The sequence below is a fragment of the Palaemon carinicauda genome, chromosome 21 (assembly GCF_036898095.1).
Source record: "Palaemon carinicauda isolate YSFRI2023 chromosome 21, ASM3689809v2, whole genome shotgun sequence".
Classification (NCBI taxonomy): Eukaryota; Metazoa; Arthropoda; class Malacostraca; order Decapoda; family Palaemonidae; genus Palaemon; species Palaemon carinicauda.
Window position 1 is genome coordinate 52,437,377 of NC_090745.1, and position 13,288 is coordinate 52,450,664.

General features: G+C 34.9%; 1 protein-coding gene across 1 annotated transcript in view; it reads left to right on the top strand.

Annotated features, from left to right (window-relative positions):
* The first annotated feature begins 4,368 nt into the window (after positions 1–4,368).
* The window catches only part of Deaf1 (deformed epidermal autoregulatory factor 1), a 451,852-nt gene continuing 442,932 nt past the window's right edge, over positions 4,369–13,288 (top strand). The window contains exon 1 of the mRNA XM_068345007.1: positions 4,369–4,822. Coding sequence (XP_068201108.1) covers positions 4,475–4,822 — 348 coding nt within the window. The 5' untranslated portion in view covers positions 4,369–4,474. The remainder of the gene's footprint in view (positions 4,823–13,288) is intronic.

Sequence of the window (13,288 nt, forward strand, 5' to 3'; positions counted from 1 at the left end):
AGGCCCCAGACAAAGTTATAGATAAAGATAGAAGGATGAATAACAGAATCTGTAAAAGAACGGTTAATCAGGGAGGCCCTATCTATCCTATTAGTAGCTAGATAGTAGCTTCCTTACTGCTTACAAAGCACTAAGTCGGCCCAGCAGTCCACTCCTGCAGGCAAGGAGGCTTTTAGGGATGTAAATAAAATATAGTACAACCTATTTCTTTATTGAAACTATGTGTGTGACTTTAAATCCTAGCTTATTTACGCCAGGTTAGCAAAGCCCTATCCCCTAACTCCTATCACCTATACTTGGCTTATAGGTGCCAAGCCTAGAAGCCCTATGCCTCTTGCCACTGTTTCGACTGGAGTTTTAAAGACCACAAGGGTTACCAGATGTACCACAGGAGGGTCTGTTAGTTGTCAGAAAAGTAAGGATAGTTTTAGAGCATGAAACCTAACAAGTCCTTTGATTTTTCCTTATAGAGAAGGCTGAAGATAAACCAGTATTTGAGAGCAAGGCCCTTGACAGTGGCACTAAATGGCATCCTACGGCAGGCTACATAGTAGGGGTAGCACAAGGCAGCCCCTACAGGCAGGAATACTGTCGACAGCGGCGGCGGCGGCAATCTCTGTAAGCTGAGAGGGCAGCAAACAGCGGCAGTCAGCAAGAAGCTATCTCCAGACAAAAGCAGCAGGTGACAGTCGGCAGGCAGTCAGCGAGGCGAGACAGCTTAGCAGTAGCAACAGCAGTCATGAGGTCCTCTCTCTGTGGGAGCAGTGAGAGACCTGTGTGTATTTATAATAATAATAATAAGGATAAGGACAGGGAAGTGGGGAATGTTCGGAATCCTCATATGAGCCAAAATACGTAAGTGTATCAGTTACATTTATGTAAATTTCATTAAGTGTTTAATCATTAGTGTTAAAGTGATAACTATTTTCATTAATTATCAAAATTAAATATTTTTATAAGTTAATTTCCAGTGAAAGAAGTGATTGTATAATTTTTATAAAGTAATAAGGTTTTGTTCAGATTTAATATTTCGAGTGATTCATTTCTGGTGTTAATTCTTTTTGTATTATTATTATTGTAACTTTTTTATAGAAAATATTTATTTTTGTAAAGAGTGTATTATTTCGATCACCAATATTTTATAACAGTGAATATTCGTAATCCCTGACTAAGAATCAAAGTAAGAGGTTGTTTGTGAATAGTTCTTATAAAGTAGTCACCCAGTTTTGTTTTTAGTGTAAGTAAGAGACCTTTGGATATTCAGTGTTCATATGCATTGCCGTCTGGGAATTGCATAATTTTCTCAGAGCTCGGGTATTTTTCAAGTTTAACAGACTTATGTAAAGATAAACAGGTGAGTTTAGGGTTTGGGAGTTTATGTAATTTTGCAGTCGTAATAATATATTTACATATATGTATATATTGCCTAAGAAATAAGCCATGAAGAGAATTGACCTGATTACCACACTGTTGCACTTACCTACCATAGATTTACTTTCAAAATCAAATGTTGAATCATAAATAGTTTTTTAATTTTGAGCAGAGGACTGTAAAGAGCCAAATAATTTAATAAAGGACGATACCTGAAAACAAAGATAACTGAAAAAATATATATTGTTCTGAAACCCATATGCCAAGTCAAACTTTTTGCTTGAAAACCCAAAGTTCACCAGTCAAACTTTTTTTTTTTTTTTCTTGAAAACCCTAAGTTTAACTGCCATACATTTTCCTTTAAAGCCCAAAGTTAAACAATCAAACCTTTTTTTTCTTGAAAACTCTAAGGGCCCGGCCAGACCAAGCGCGGCTAGCGGCGAGGTTAGCGGCAAGAGGTTCCCGCGGAAAATTGAAACCTTCAGTATCTTACGTAGGTGGCCAGATAGGAGGCGCGGGAAGCCTCAAGCCGCTACAGTTGCCGCCAGACTATGTTTCATGTTTTAAAAAATCGCGGCGGCTCGAGCGTCTTCACCCAAGATTACGCAATTTTTCATCAGTTCCTGAAGGGGTAGGCGTTCAATTGTTCGTTTCCAGCCATTACTAATCAACAATTTATTGGGAGGTGTTTCGGAGGGCAAAAATAAATTAAATAAATGGAAGTTATGGCAATCAACTGCAAATGGATAGTAATAAAATAGTGGGTAGGCCTACGCCTTTTTGTGCTTTGCAACCTATTTAATCACCATTTCTATCTATTTATCTATCTATCTATCTATCTATCTATCTATCTATCTATATATATATATATATATATATATATATATATATATATATATATATATATATATATATATATATATATGAGAGAGAGAGAGAGAGAGAGAGAGAGAGAGAGAGAGAGAGAGAGAGAGAGAGAGAGAGAGAGAGAGAGAGAGAGAGAGAGAGAGAGAGAATTTCAAACGTGAAAAGAATCGTATGTACACTTAAACAATATATCTTATGCAAATGCTAGTTAATCCTGGAATGAAAGGAACAATGATTTTTCGTGAACTTTATCATAATTGAAGCAATTATAATACCTGGTAAGAGAGAGATTGAGGTTGTCTATAGTTCGACGTTTGTTTTTTGAGCCTGAATCCAGGAAGGATGTTGCCATCAAAGAATCAAAAGACTTGTGAAATATGTAGATATTCATTAAATCTGTCGCCGTACAAACGAGACTGGCAACATTAATTTCAAAATTAACTTATTTTCCCTTCTCTGTTTATTAAAATCGTGAATCCAGACTCTTCTTTAATTTATAGTTCAGATTAAAATAACGATTTTCAATCGGAAGTAATTTCCTACTCAAACACCATCGTCATGTTTACGAGGAAGGCTATCAGCTGGGAGTGAGGAGCGAGAGAGGTGTGGCGGTTCCGGTGTGGCCACCCAACATTTTGTTGCTGGCTTACCACCGAGTCATGCCGCTAACCTCGCCGCTCATCGCGCTTGGTCTGGCCGAGCCCTTAGTCAAACTTTTTTTTTTTTTTTTTTTTTTTTTTTTTTTTTTTAAGAAAACGCAAAGTTTAAGCCAAGCTTTTTTTCTATTCGAAAACCCAAAGTTTAAAAGTATAACTTTTTTTTCTTGAAAGCCCTAAATTACTAGTTAATTTTTTTTTCCGAAAACCCAAAATTTAACAGGCCAGCTTCCTTTTCGAAAACCCAAAGTTTAACAGTTAAAATTCTTTTCGGAAAAAATAAAGTTAACAGTCAAACTCCTTTTTAGAAAGCCTAAAGTTTAACATAAAAACTTCTTTTTCAAAATCCAAAGTTTAAGTCAAACTTCTTTTTCGGAAACCAAAAGTTTTAACAATCTAACTTTTATCGAAAATCCAAAGTTTAATAGTCAAACTTGTTTTTCCAAAACCCTATGTTTAACAATCCTTTCTTTTTTCTGGAAAAGAAGCCTAAGTTTAATAGTCAAACTTTTTTTTTTCTTAAAAAATGGAGTCGTGACCCTCTGTATCCGTTAGAGCTTTTCTTGGGACCGTATTCTACCATATAAAGCCTTCTCTAGATCCCTCTATTCCCTTTTAAGGCAACTGCCTTACTATAAAGATGTATCCTCAGTCCCTCTCCTCATCATGAATCCCTATTGCTATTTCCCACTCTTTAAAATGTCTCTCAATCTCTCATCTATTACCCTTTATTAGTTTAATTCCCCGGTAGGCCTAGTTACCACATTCCATGATGTCACCTTTCTGCTCAAATACAAATACCATTAAACTCTCCGCACAGTCTTTAGGCATTATTTCCTTTTCCCATATTGCTCTTGATAAATCCCACATCATTCTTCCCCTATTTGTAGTGAGTATCTTTGCCATTTCAATTTCAAACTCTTATGAACCTGGTGCTTTAACATTCTCTCTTTTTTTTTTTATTTTACTCAATGCCAGCTTCACTTCTGTAATCTGTCTCCATCACTGTCCCTTCAACCCTTTGTGCTTCTCCCAGCTCCTATCTCTCATTTTCAGTATTCAATAGTTGCTCAAAATATTCTTTCCATCTCCTCTTAATGTTATCATCCCTATGCACACAATTTGAGTGATGTAAATTTTTAACATCTTAGGCTATTGTGTATTTCAAAACCCTTTTTTTTTCTTTGCTAAATGGGAACATGGTCCACGAAATAATATAGCTTCCCCTATAGACGGTTTTCTAAACACAGAAAATGGATGCTCCCGGAATAATCTTTCGAGTAAGTATATTCTTCAGAAATTTATATATATTTTCCTTAAGAGACAGATTTGAAAGATATTAAAACATTTATAACTAATTGTCATATAACTTATAGTTAATTATATAATTTTTTTTTCGTCCTGAAAATCACAAAATTTTTTGCTACATAAATAATTTTGGAACAATTCTCTTTTCACTCTTCAGTAATCTTTAGCCATGTTTTCATAACAACACTCTGCGTATCAGTGGTAACTAGAACGAACAATTCTACGCAAGGTATCGAACAGCGACGTTTCATGATACAGTGATAGGTAGAATTATGGATGAGAATTTTAGAGAAAATAGTGATAGGGGAACGGCGGAGCTGGTAGTCGTACCCGAGCTTGAAGGAGTCGGTTTAACTCGGCCACATTCGGCTCTCGTGAAGATAGTCACCGCCACGACACAAAACTCGATTAGTGACGTCATCAAGACATCCACGAATGACGTCATAAAACCCCAACCGCCAACTGATGAAGTGATTAAGTCTCCAGTAAATGAAGTAATAAAGACACCACTTAATATTATCAAAACATCGTTATCTGACGTCATAAAGACGCCTCTTAATGATGTTATGAAATTTCCCGTCAGTGATCAGATGGAGGATTATTCTGTTCGCACCAAAGAAGTAAGAACTTTAACTATTTTATTTGACTTGCGAATTATGACGCATAACCACTATATTGTTTAGTAGAACATTTCCAAATGAATAGGTGAATGATTGCAGTTAATTTTTGATACGAATGTTGAAATCATTCTGAAAGTTGCATAAGGGGGGGGGGGGGGGCTGGTGTTATGCAACTTCAGAATAAATTCAAGTTACGCGGATATATAATTTATATAGGATTATACGTACACACACACACACGCACACACACACACACACACACACACACATATATATATATATATATATATATATATATATATATATATATATATATATATATATATATACATATATATATATATATATATATATATATATATATATATATATATATATATATATATATATATATATATATATATATATATATATATATATATATATATATATATATATATATATATATATATATATATATATATATATATATATATATATATATATATATATATATATATATATATATATATATATATATATATATATATATATATATATGCCTACAAGTATTATATTATCATCAGCTGTTGCTAGTCCACTGCAGGACAGGGGACTTCCACTCATGTAAGTACAGCAAGGTTGGTTTGACTTAATAATTAATGTGATTTAAATCAGTAGAAAATCCTGATTTAAATAGAAATTGAATATGCCGTCAGACATTGTCATGTAAAACAGAAAACATCCAAAACTAGTTACTGTTAATAAGTATTGCCAAAGAAAAGAAAAAAGAAAAAAAAAAAAGAAAAGCCGAACAAAATCCTAGTTAAAAGCATATAACATTTCGGGTAAAGTTGGTGTTCTTAAGAAATGAGGTTGTTGTTGCAATTATGCAAAAAGAGTTCTTGATTTTTAACAGCGTTGATAGAAATTAGAATATTCTTTTTCAGTCCTACATTTCTGCTTTATTCATATCTTTTATAATCTTATGTAATTCCTCCCTGATTAACTACTCACAACTAAGTCTTTAGGCATTCCCCATTAATATTGATTCCTGCATTTTCCCAATCTATTTTTAAAGCATATTCTAGGCATGCTGTGAATTATTTAGGAGAGGTAGGGTCTCCCTGTCTAACTCCTTTTTCCATTGGAATTTTCTCACTATCTTTAGGTAGTTTTATTATTGCCGTACTTTTAACCCTGGATAGGTACGGTCCTCGGACACCCCTTTAAGGGTATACTCGGACGCGAACGACCCCGACGCCAAAAAAAATTCTTGAAAAATCAGTTTTTGCAGTAACCTCCTTTTTTCTTTTGCCAAAAAAAACTTCAAAGAATGCTTAAAACAACTGTAAAGATAAATACTACTCATCTGCAGAAAAACTATTTATTATAAATATTTTAAAAAATTAAGTAGAAAAAAAAACCTGACATAAAAATTCATAAAAAAAAAGTTTATACATATATACACAAATCCTTTTAGGAATTGATTCTTGAATGTTTAGGACACATCTTGATGTATTTTGGATGAAGTCAGACCCATGGAGGTGAAGATCTGAAATGAGAAAAAAAGGGTAACTTTTTTTGGCCAAAAAAAATTGTCCAAATTTCATGAATTTTTTTGGGTACCCAAATGAAATAGGAAGTGGCTAATTTTTTTAGGGAATAAACATATGTTATCCTAAAATAGAAATATGTAAAAAAATCTTCATTATTTTGTAAATTACATTTATATCAGGGGCCATATCTAAAGGTAATTTTTTGAGTACTTGGAAATTTCGTAAAAAAATACATATATTTAATATATAATATGATATTTATGCAGTAAAAATATACCAAAATATCACAAATTCTATAGGGAACAAGAATATATATAGATAGGGCAGCTTACGCTTCGGATATGTCCACAAAATGGCCGCCAACCACACTGACTCAGACTCCCTAATCTGCCACTTGAAATGTAGGAAGGGTATGTCAATTTCAAGGTGTTATTTACTAATCTAATTATTATTGGATATGCATAAAAATTGTATGGTGGGTTGCTGGATAATAGTCGATTATTTTACGACTATAAAATTAAAATTCTGACCCAAAAAATTTTTTTTGAAGGGAAATAAAATCGAAAAAAAAAATGTAAAACAATATTTTAGCTAAAAAAATTTGATGATATTCAATCAAAAAAAAAGTAAACAAAATTTTCCGACAAATAAACATCTAGAGGAATCATTACTCTGTGATAGTTCCTTAGTACGTAGTAATTTTGAAAGAATTGGGAAAAAACGAAAAAATGGCAATCACCGGAAAATCGAACACATACCTATATATACGCCATATCTGGCTAAAAAAAAAGATAGGCATGGGTAGCCAGATCATCTAGAAACACTTTCCAACACTATAAAAATATAAGTTTTGCGACACTACTTGCCAATTCCTTACGGTAACATGACTAAGCAAAAAAATGCAAAACAAATAAAAACGGGCACTCGTGGAAAAATGGCCATTCTAATATACGGCATTTCAGAAAAAAAAAATTTCAGCCACGTGCTAGGCAAACCATCAAGGCATATTTTCCGACAAATAAACATATAAATGAAATATTACTCTGTGATAGTTCCTTAGTACGTAGTAATTTTGAAAGAAATGGGAAAAAACGAAAAAATGGCAATCACAGGAAAATCGAACACATACTTATATATACGCCATATCTGGCTAAAAAAAAAATAGGCATGGGTAGCCAGATCATCTAGAAACACTTTCCAACTCTATAAAAATATAAGTTTTGCGACACTACTTGCCAATTCCTTACGGTAACATGACTAAGCAAAAAAATGCAAAACAAATAAAAAGGGGCACTCGCGGAAAAATGCCCAACATTCTAATATACGGCATCTCAGATAAAAAAAAAGACATGCACGTGTTAGCCCAACCATCAAGGCACACTTTCTAACACATAAACATGAAAAAAAAATCAATAATATACGGCAATTCCTTACTACGTAGTAAATTTTTACAAATATTGAAAAAAAAACAGAAATTGGCAACCGCAGTTAAATACCCAATATATCAATAACTACGTCGTATCTGACAAAAACAAAATCACGCATGGGTAGCCAGATCATCTAGACACACTTTCCAACATTAAAAAAGCAAAAGTTTTACGACACTATTTGGCAATATCTTACGGAAAAATGACTTGGCAAAAAAATTAAAAAAAATTAAAAAGGGACACTCGCGGTAAAATACCCGACATTCTAATATACGACATCTCAGATAAAAAAAAAGACATGCACGTGTTAGCCCAACCATCAAGGCACACTTTCTAACACATAAACATGAAAAAAAAATGAATAATATACGGCAATTCCTTACTACGTAGTAATTTTTACAAATATTGAAAAAAAAACAGAAATTGGTAACCGCAGTTAAATACCCAATATACCAATAACTACGTCGTATCTGACAAAAACAAAGTCATGCATGGGTAGCCAGATCATCTAGACACACTTTCCAACACTAAACAAGCAAAAGTTTTACGACACTATTTGGCAATATCTTACGGAAAAATGACTTGGCAAAAAAATGAAAAAAAATGAAAAAGGGGCACTCGCGGTAAAATGGTCCTCGTGGTGATGAACGACATTTTAACTAAAAAAAAAAAACATGCACATGGTAGCCAAACAATCCACCAAGACTTTCCACAACTGATAACCTATACAAGTTGCACCATTCTACGACAATTTCATAATACGTAATAACTTTGATAATTATGCAAACTACCTCAGAAGGGTAAACTCGGACGCGAACGACCCCGACGCGTCTCAGAAATCGGGGAAGGAGTACAGCTACAGCAATGCACATCTGGACACTACTAGAGCGTGTAGGGGAGACACCTCCTGCAGGTCGATCACCCACAAATTCAGTCACAGGGGTGAGTCACGTGAGAAAAACCTGTTTTTTTTTGACGCTCGGGGTCGCAAACGACCCACCGTACCTATCCAGGGTTAAGTGTTGGTATGACAGGTTTTATAGATTTGAGAACATAGACCTAAGAATAATATTGGGAGTTAAATGGTAGGACAGGATATATATATATATATATATATATATATATATATATATATATATATATATATATATATATATATATATATATATATATATATATATATATATATATATATATATATATATATATATATATGTATATATATATATATATATATATATATATATATATATATATATATATATATATATATATATATATATATATATATATATATTGTCATGCCGTTTCACACATGACTTTTCACTAAACTCCTACCTTCGTCAATTGTCCTTACCTAAGTTCGGAGGCACCATTCAGTTTAGGACAATCGACTCACTCCTGGCTAGCCTACCTATAACAAACCAAGCCTTGACATAGGCTAATGCCGTGTACATCATAGGTATAGGCTAATAATCTGAGCTTTTGCTTAAGGTAACTTGACTCTTGCTGTGAAGAAGGACGGGTCTTCATTTGTAGTGGAGGTTGAGGGAAAGGCTGTTTCCCGGGGGTCTTTTTATTCTTACAAAAAGCTTAGTACATGCTCGGTACTCCAAACTGGTACCCTTTTACAAGGGAGAAGGTAAGAATTTCACATAATAATAAGGGGGAGCAACACCGTTTCCCTTCTACACTGGTTGCTGTCGGCTTGAAGAGTACGCTCTGAGCTTACCTAGCGCAGCTACGCCCGAGGCTCACACAACTACGCCTTTGTTTACCTTGGCACTCAATCACAAACTCTCGACCATAGACACAACTACTCCTTTGTTACGCCTCTCTACCTCGGCGTATGCACACTCGATCCTACACCATCTCAACTTCGTGTGGCTAACATAACATTTTGATGAGATGAAAACCAATTCGTTTATTAAGTCTAAAAATTGTAAATGGAATTACCATTCAGTTAAATGAAGCATTTCTGTCATTACATCACTTTACCCCTACGGAAATTGGTTTTCATTTATCAAGAACTATCAACTAACTGCAAAACCTAGGGTAGAAAACAGATCTAACAACAACAAGTTTTATGCGCCATGAATAGTAGCCATCTCTCAGCCGGATATAGGCCGCAACATTTAATCTTCAAGGTCTGCTGTCAGACATACAGAGCAAGTTGTGGGACGCCACCCTTAAGGCGCGTTTCTGCCTAACCATCCTAATAACCTTACCAAGTTAAAACACCTATGTAAGAGTGATCTTAAATTCAATTAAGACCCAGTCACTCCTCATTAAGGGTATAATCACTTAGGATTATTTTTCTTACAAACCTCTTCATGTCATTCAGTCTCATGCACTCAATAACCCTAAGCAGGAGAAAAGTACCTTTGAAGATAATATACCTCTTAAAGCATCCTAATGACTAACTTACACATCAGTTACACAACTTGAACAACTCCACCAGAGTTTGTAAAGCTTTTGGATGGGGTTACTCTTGATACACAACCTCAACCGAGTACAAGTTCATGGTAACGAAGTGTTATTATCAGATCCATAATCTATGAACATAACCCATAAAGACACTTGGAAATTAACATAATTGTTATATGCATGAACAATGCTAAGGCACAGAATAAAATACATTTCCATATAAAAGTACAAAAATACAAAATACCGTATAAAAAATATGATCTCAAATTTCCTCAATTAATCTAGAGGGAGGAACAATATTGTAAGCACCTCTGGTTTGTATTCTTTCGTTCACATCCGGATTGATAATATCCATTTCCTGCATTTTTACTAACCACTGTTCTTGTCCTACAAAAGGTTTTACTTTGTCAGCAGCACGTTCAATAATGGTGTGGTCAAACAAGTTTTTAACTCATATTTAGCACCATCCTTAAACACTTTGGTTACTACATAAGGACCAGACCATCTCGGGTTTAGTTTCTTACTTGTGCTGGGAATCACACTTTAATTTTTAACCCATAGGAGACAGTTTTCATCTATTTTCTCATTCTTCCTCTTTTGATTGGCTATTGCTCGATACCTGCTGGCCATCTCTCTATGAGTTTTCTGAATTATTTCATGTGCTTTTGCAATAGCAGTCTCTTCTACACCATCATTTATTGTGGGTAACACACTAGTTACTTGCCTAGGTGCCCTGCGAGAGAAAAATACATAATGAGGTTGTTCACCAAGAGTGGTATGTACCGCAGAATTGAGCACACGCTGGGTTTCACCTAAGTACTTTGGCCATTGATAAGGATGTCCTTTGCACATCACATTTAGTATGGTTTTCATGGTTCTATGCATCCTTTCACTAACACTGTTTCCTTGTGGATGATATGGGGTAATATAACCTGTATTGATCTTATGTTCGTGACATAATTCTCTAAATTGATTTGAAGTTAATTCAGCACCATTATCCAGAATGACAGTCATAGGTACACCAAAGTCATTCAGATACATAAGGAAGTTTTTGCTTACCTCCTCTGTAGACTTACTTCGCAAGGGATAGAACTTAACATACCGGCTATAATGATCAATAACAGTCAATACATATCTATAACCATTTGCACCAGATAACATATCTGTTAAATCAAGACTGATTCTCTCTAAAGGTTTAGTTACTGGAGGCAATTCCTGAAACTGTTGTTGTAAAGAACTACTAGCTTTATGTTTTTGACACATGACACATTCACTTACATATTTGGTAACATCCGATCGCAATGAAGGCCAATAAAATAAGTTTTCAATAGCATCAATTGTTTTGCGTATTCCTAAGTGACCTGACAATGATTCATGACCGAACTTCAAAGCTGCCTTGGTTAAATCCCTAGGAACTATTAATCTCAGCTGAATGGAGTTATCAACTTTATCTGCACTGAGATATAATAAGCCTTCTTACAGCAGGAACTGTGTAATCAAAGCTCTAGGGAACCTCTTACGTGGTAATTTGCCACCCTCTAGAAAGGTTATTAACTCAGCCCACCTAGGTTCCTCTAACTGCTTTTCTTTAAACTCATCCTTGCTTAGACCGAGATAATCGTCCCTACTCTGATGAAAAACTGCTCTAACTGGTCTACTTAGTTGATCTGCCACCTGATTATTTTTACCTGGCCGATATTCTACCTGGAACCGGTAATCCTGCATTTCAATTACCCACCTGCTCATTCTAGGTGATTTAGTCTTTCTCTTGAACACTGATACTAGAGGCTGATGATCTGTGTGAATGGTAAATGGAACACCCCAAAGAAAATGATGAAACCTACGACATGCTAAGACAATAGCAAGTGTTCTCTGACAGTGGTACTGTAGCGCTGCTCAACTGGCTTCAGTTTCTTAGAGAAATATCCAACAGGTTTCAACTGATCCTCTTGTCTCTGCATCAAAACCGCACCTACATGATCTAAACTAGCGTCAGTAAATAATTCAAAGGGTTTAGTCATTTGAGCCTTTACTAACACTGGAGCAGTGACTAATGCTTGTTTCATTTGTTCAAAGCTGGACTGACAATTCTTTGTCCACAAGAAGGGTTCTTTCTCTCTTAAGAGATTAGTCATGGGAACAGCTATTTTAGCATAATCCTTAATGTGTTTCCTGTAAAACCCACACATTCCCAGAAATCTCCTAGTTTGCTTAACATTGGTAGGTGGTTTCATGCCTTTGATTGCACTGATATTGTCTGGACATGGTTTACAACCGTCCTTGGAGATTATATGACCTAAAAACTTTATTTCCTTTTGGCCTATCTGACATTTCTTTAGGTTTAGCTTCACTGCTTTGTCACTGAAAAGTTTGAATAGTTGCTCTAACCTTTTTAACAAGATGGGAAAACTGGGAGCCCAAACAACTATATCATCTAAGTAATTCTTAACCCACCCTTTCTTAATAAGAGGAGCCAAGATATTAGACATGATACGTGAAAATATAGCTGGACTGCAACTTAATCCTAAAGGAAGGCGTTTAAATCTATAAAGTGAAACTCCATCACTAAAAGTTGTTAAATCCCTGCTCTCTTTATCTAATTCCACTTGATAATATGCATCTTTCATATCTAAAGAAGCATAATAATGGTTTCCTGCAGCTGTATCTACCATTTCCTCTAATCTAGGTAAAGGGTGAATATCAACCTGGAGGTGTGTGTTGACTTTACGGTAATCGAGGCACATCCTTTGAGTGTGATCGGGTTTCCTTACAAGAACAATTGGGCTTAACCATGTTGCATTAGATGGTTCTATTATCCCTCTTTCTTCCATATCCTCTAACATGGTGGAAATAAGAGTTTTGGCCTTTTCTGGGTATCGATACATGGGAGATCTAACTGGATGTGGATCACTTACTGCAATATGAGCTTGAACATCTTTAAACTTTCCCAATTCTTTTTCTTCAAGAATGAATATGGAGTGATTTGCAACTAACATGTCACTTAATTCTGCCTGTTGATCAGCATTAAGATGGGAATTGTTGAGAATACAAATATTTAATCTTTTCTTCTCTAG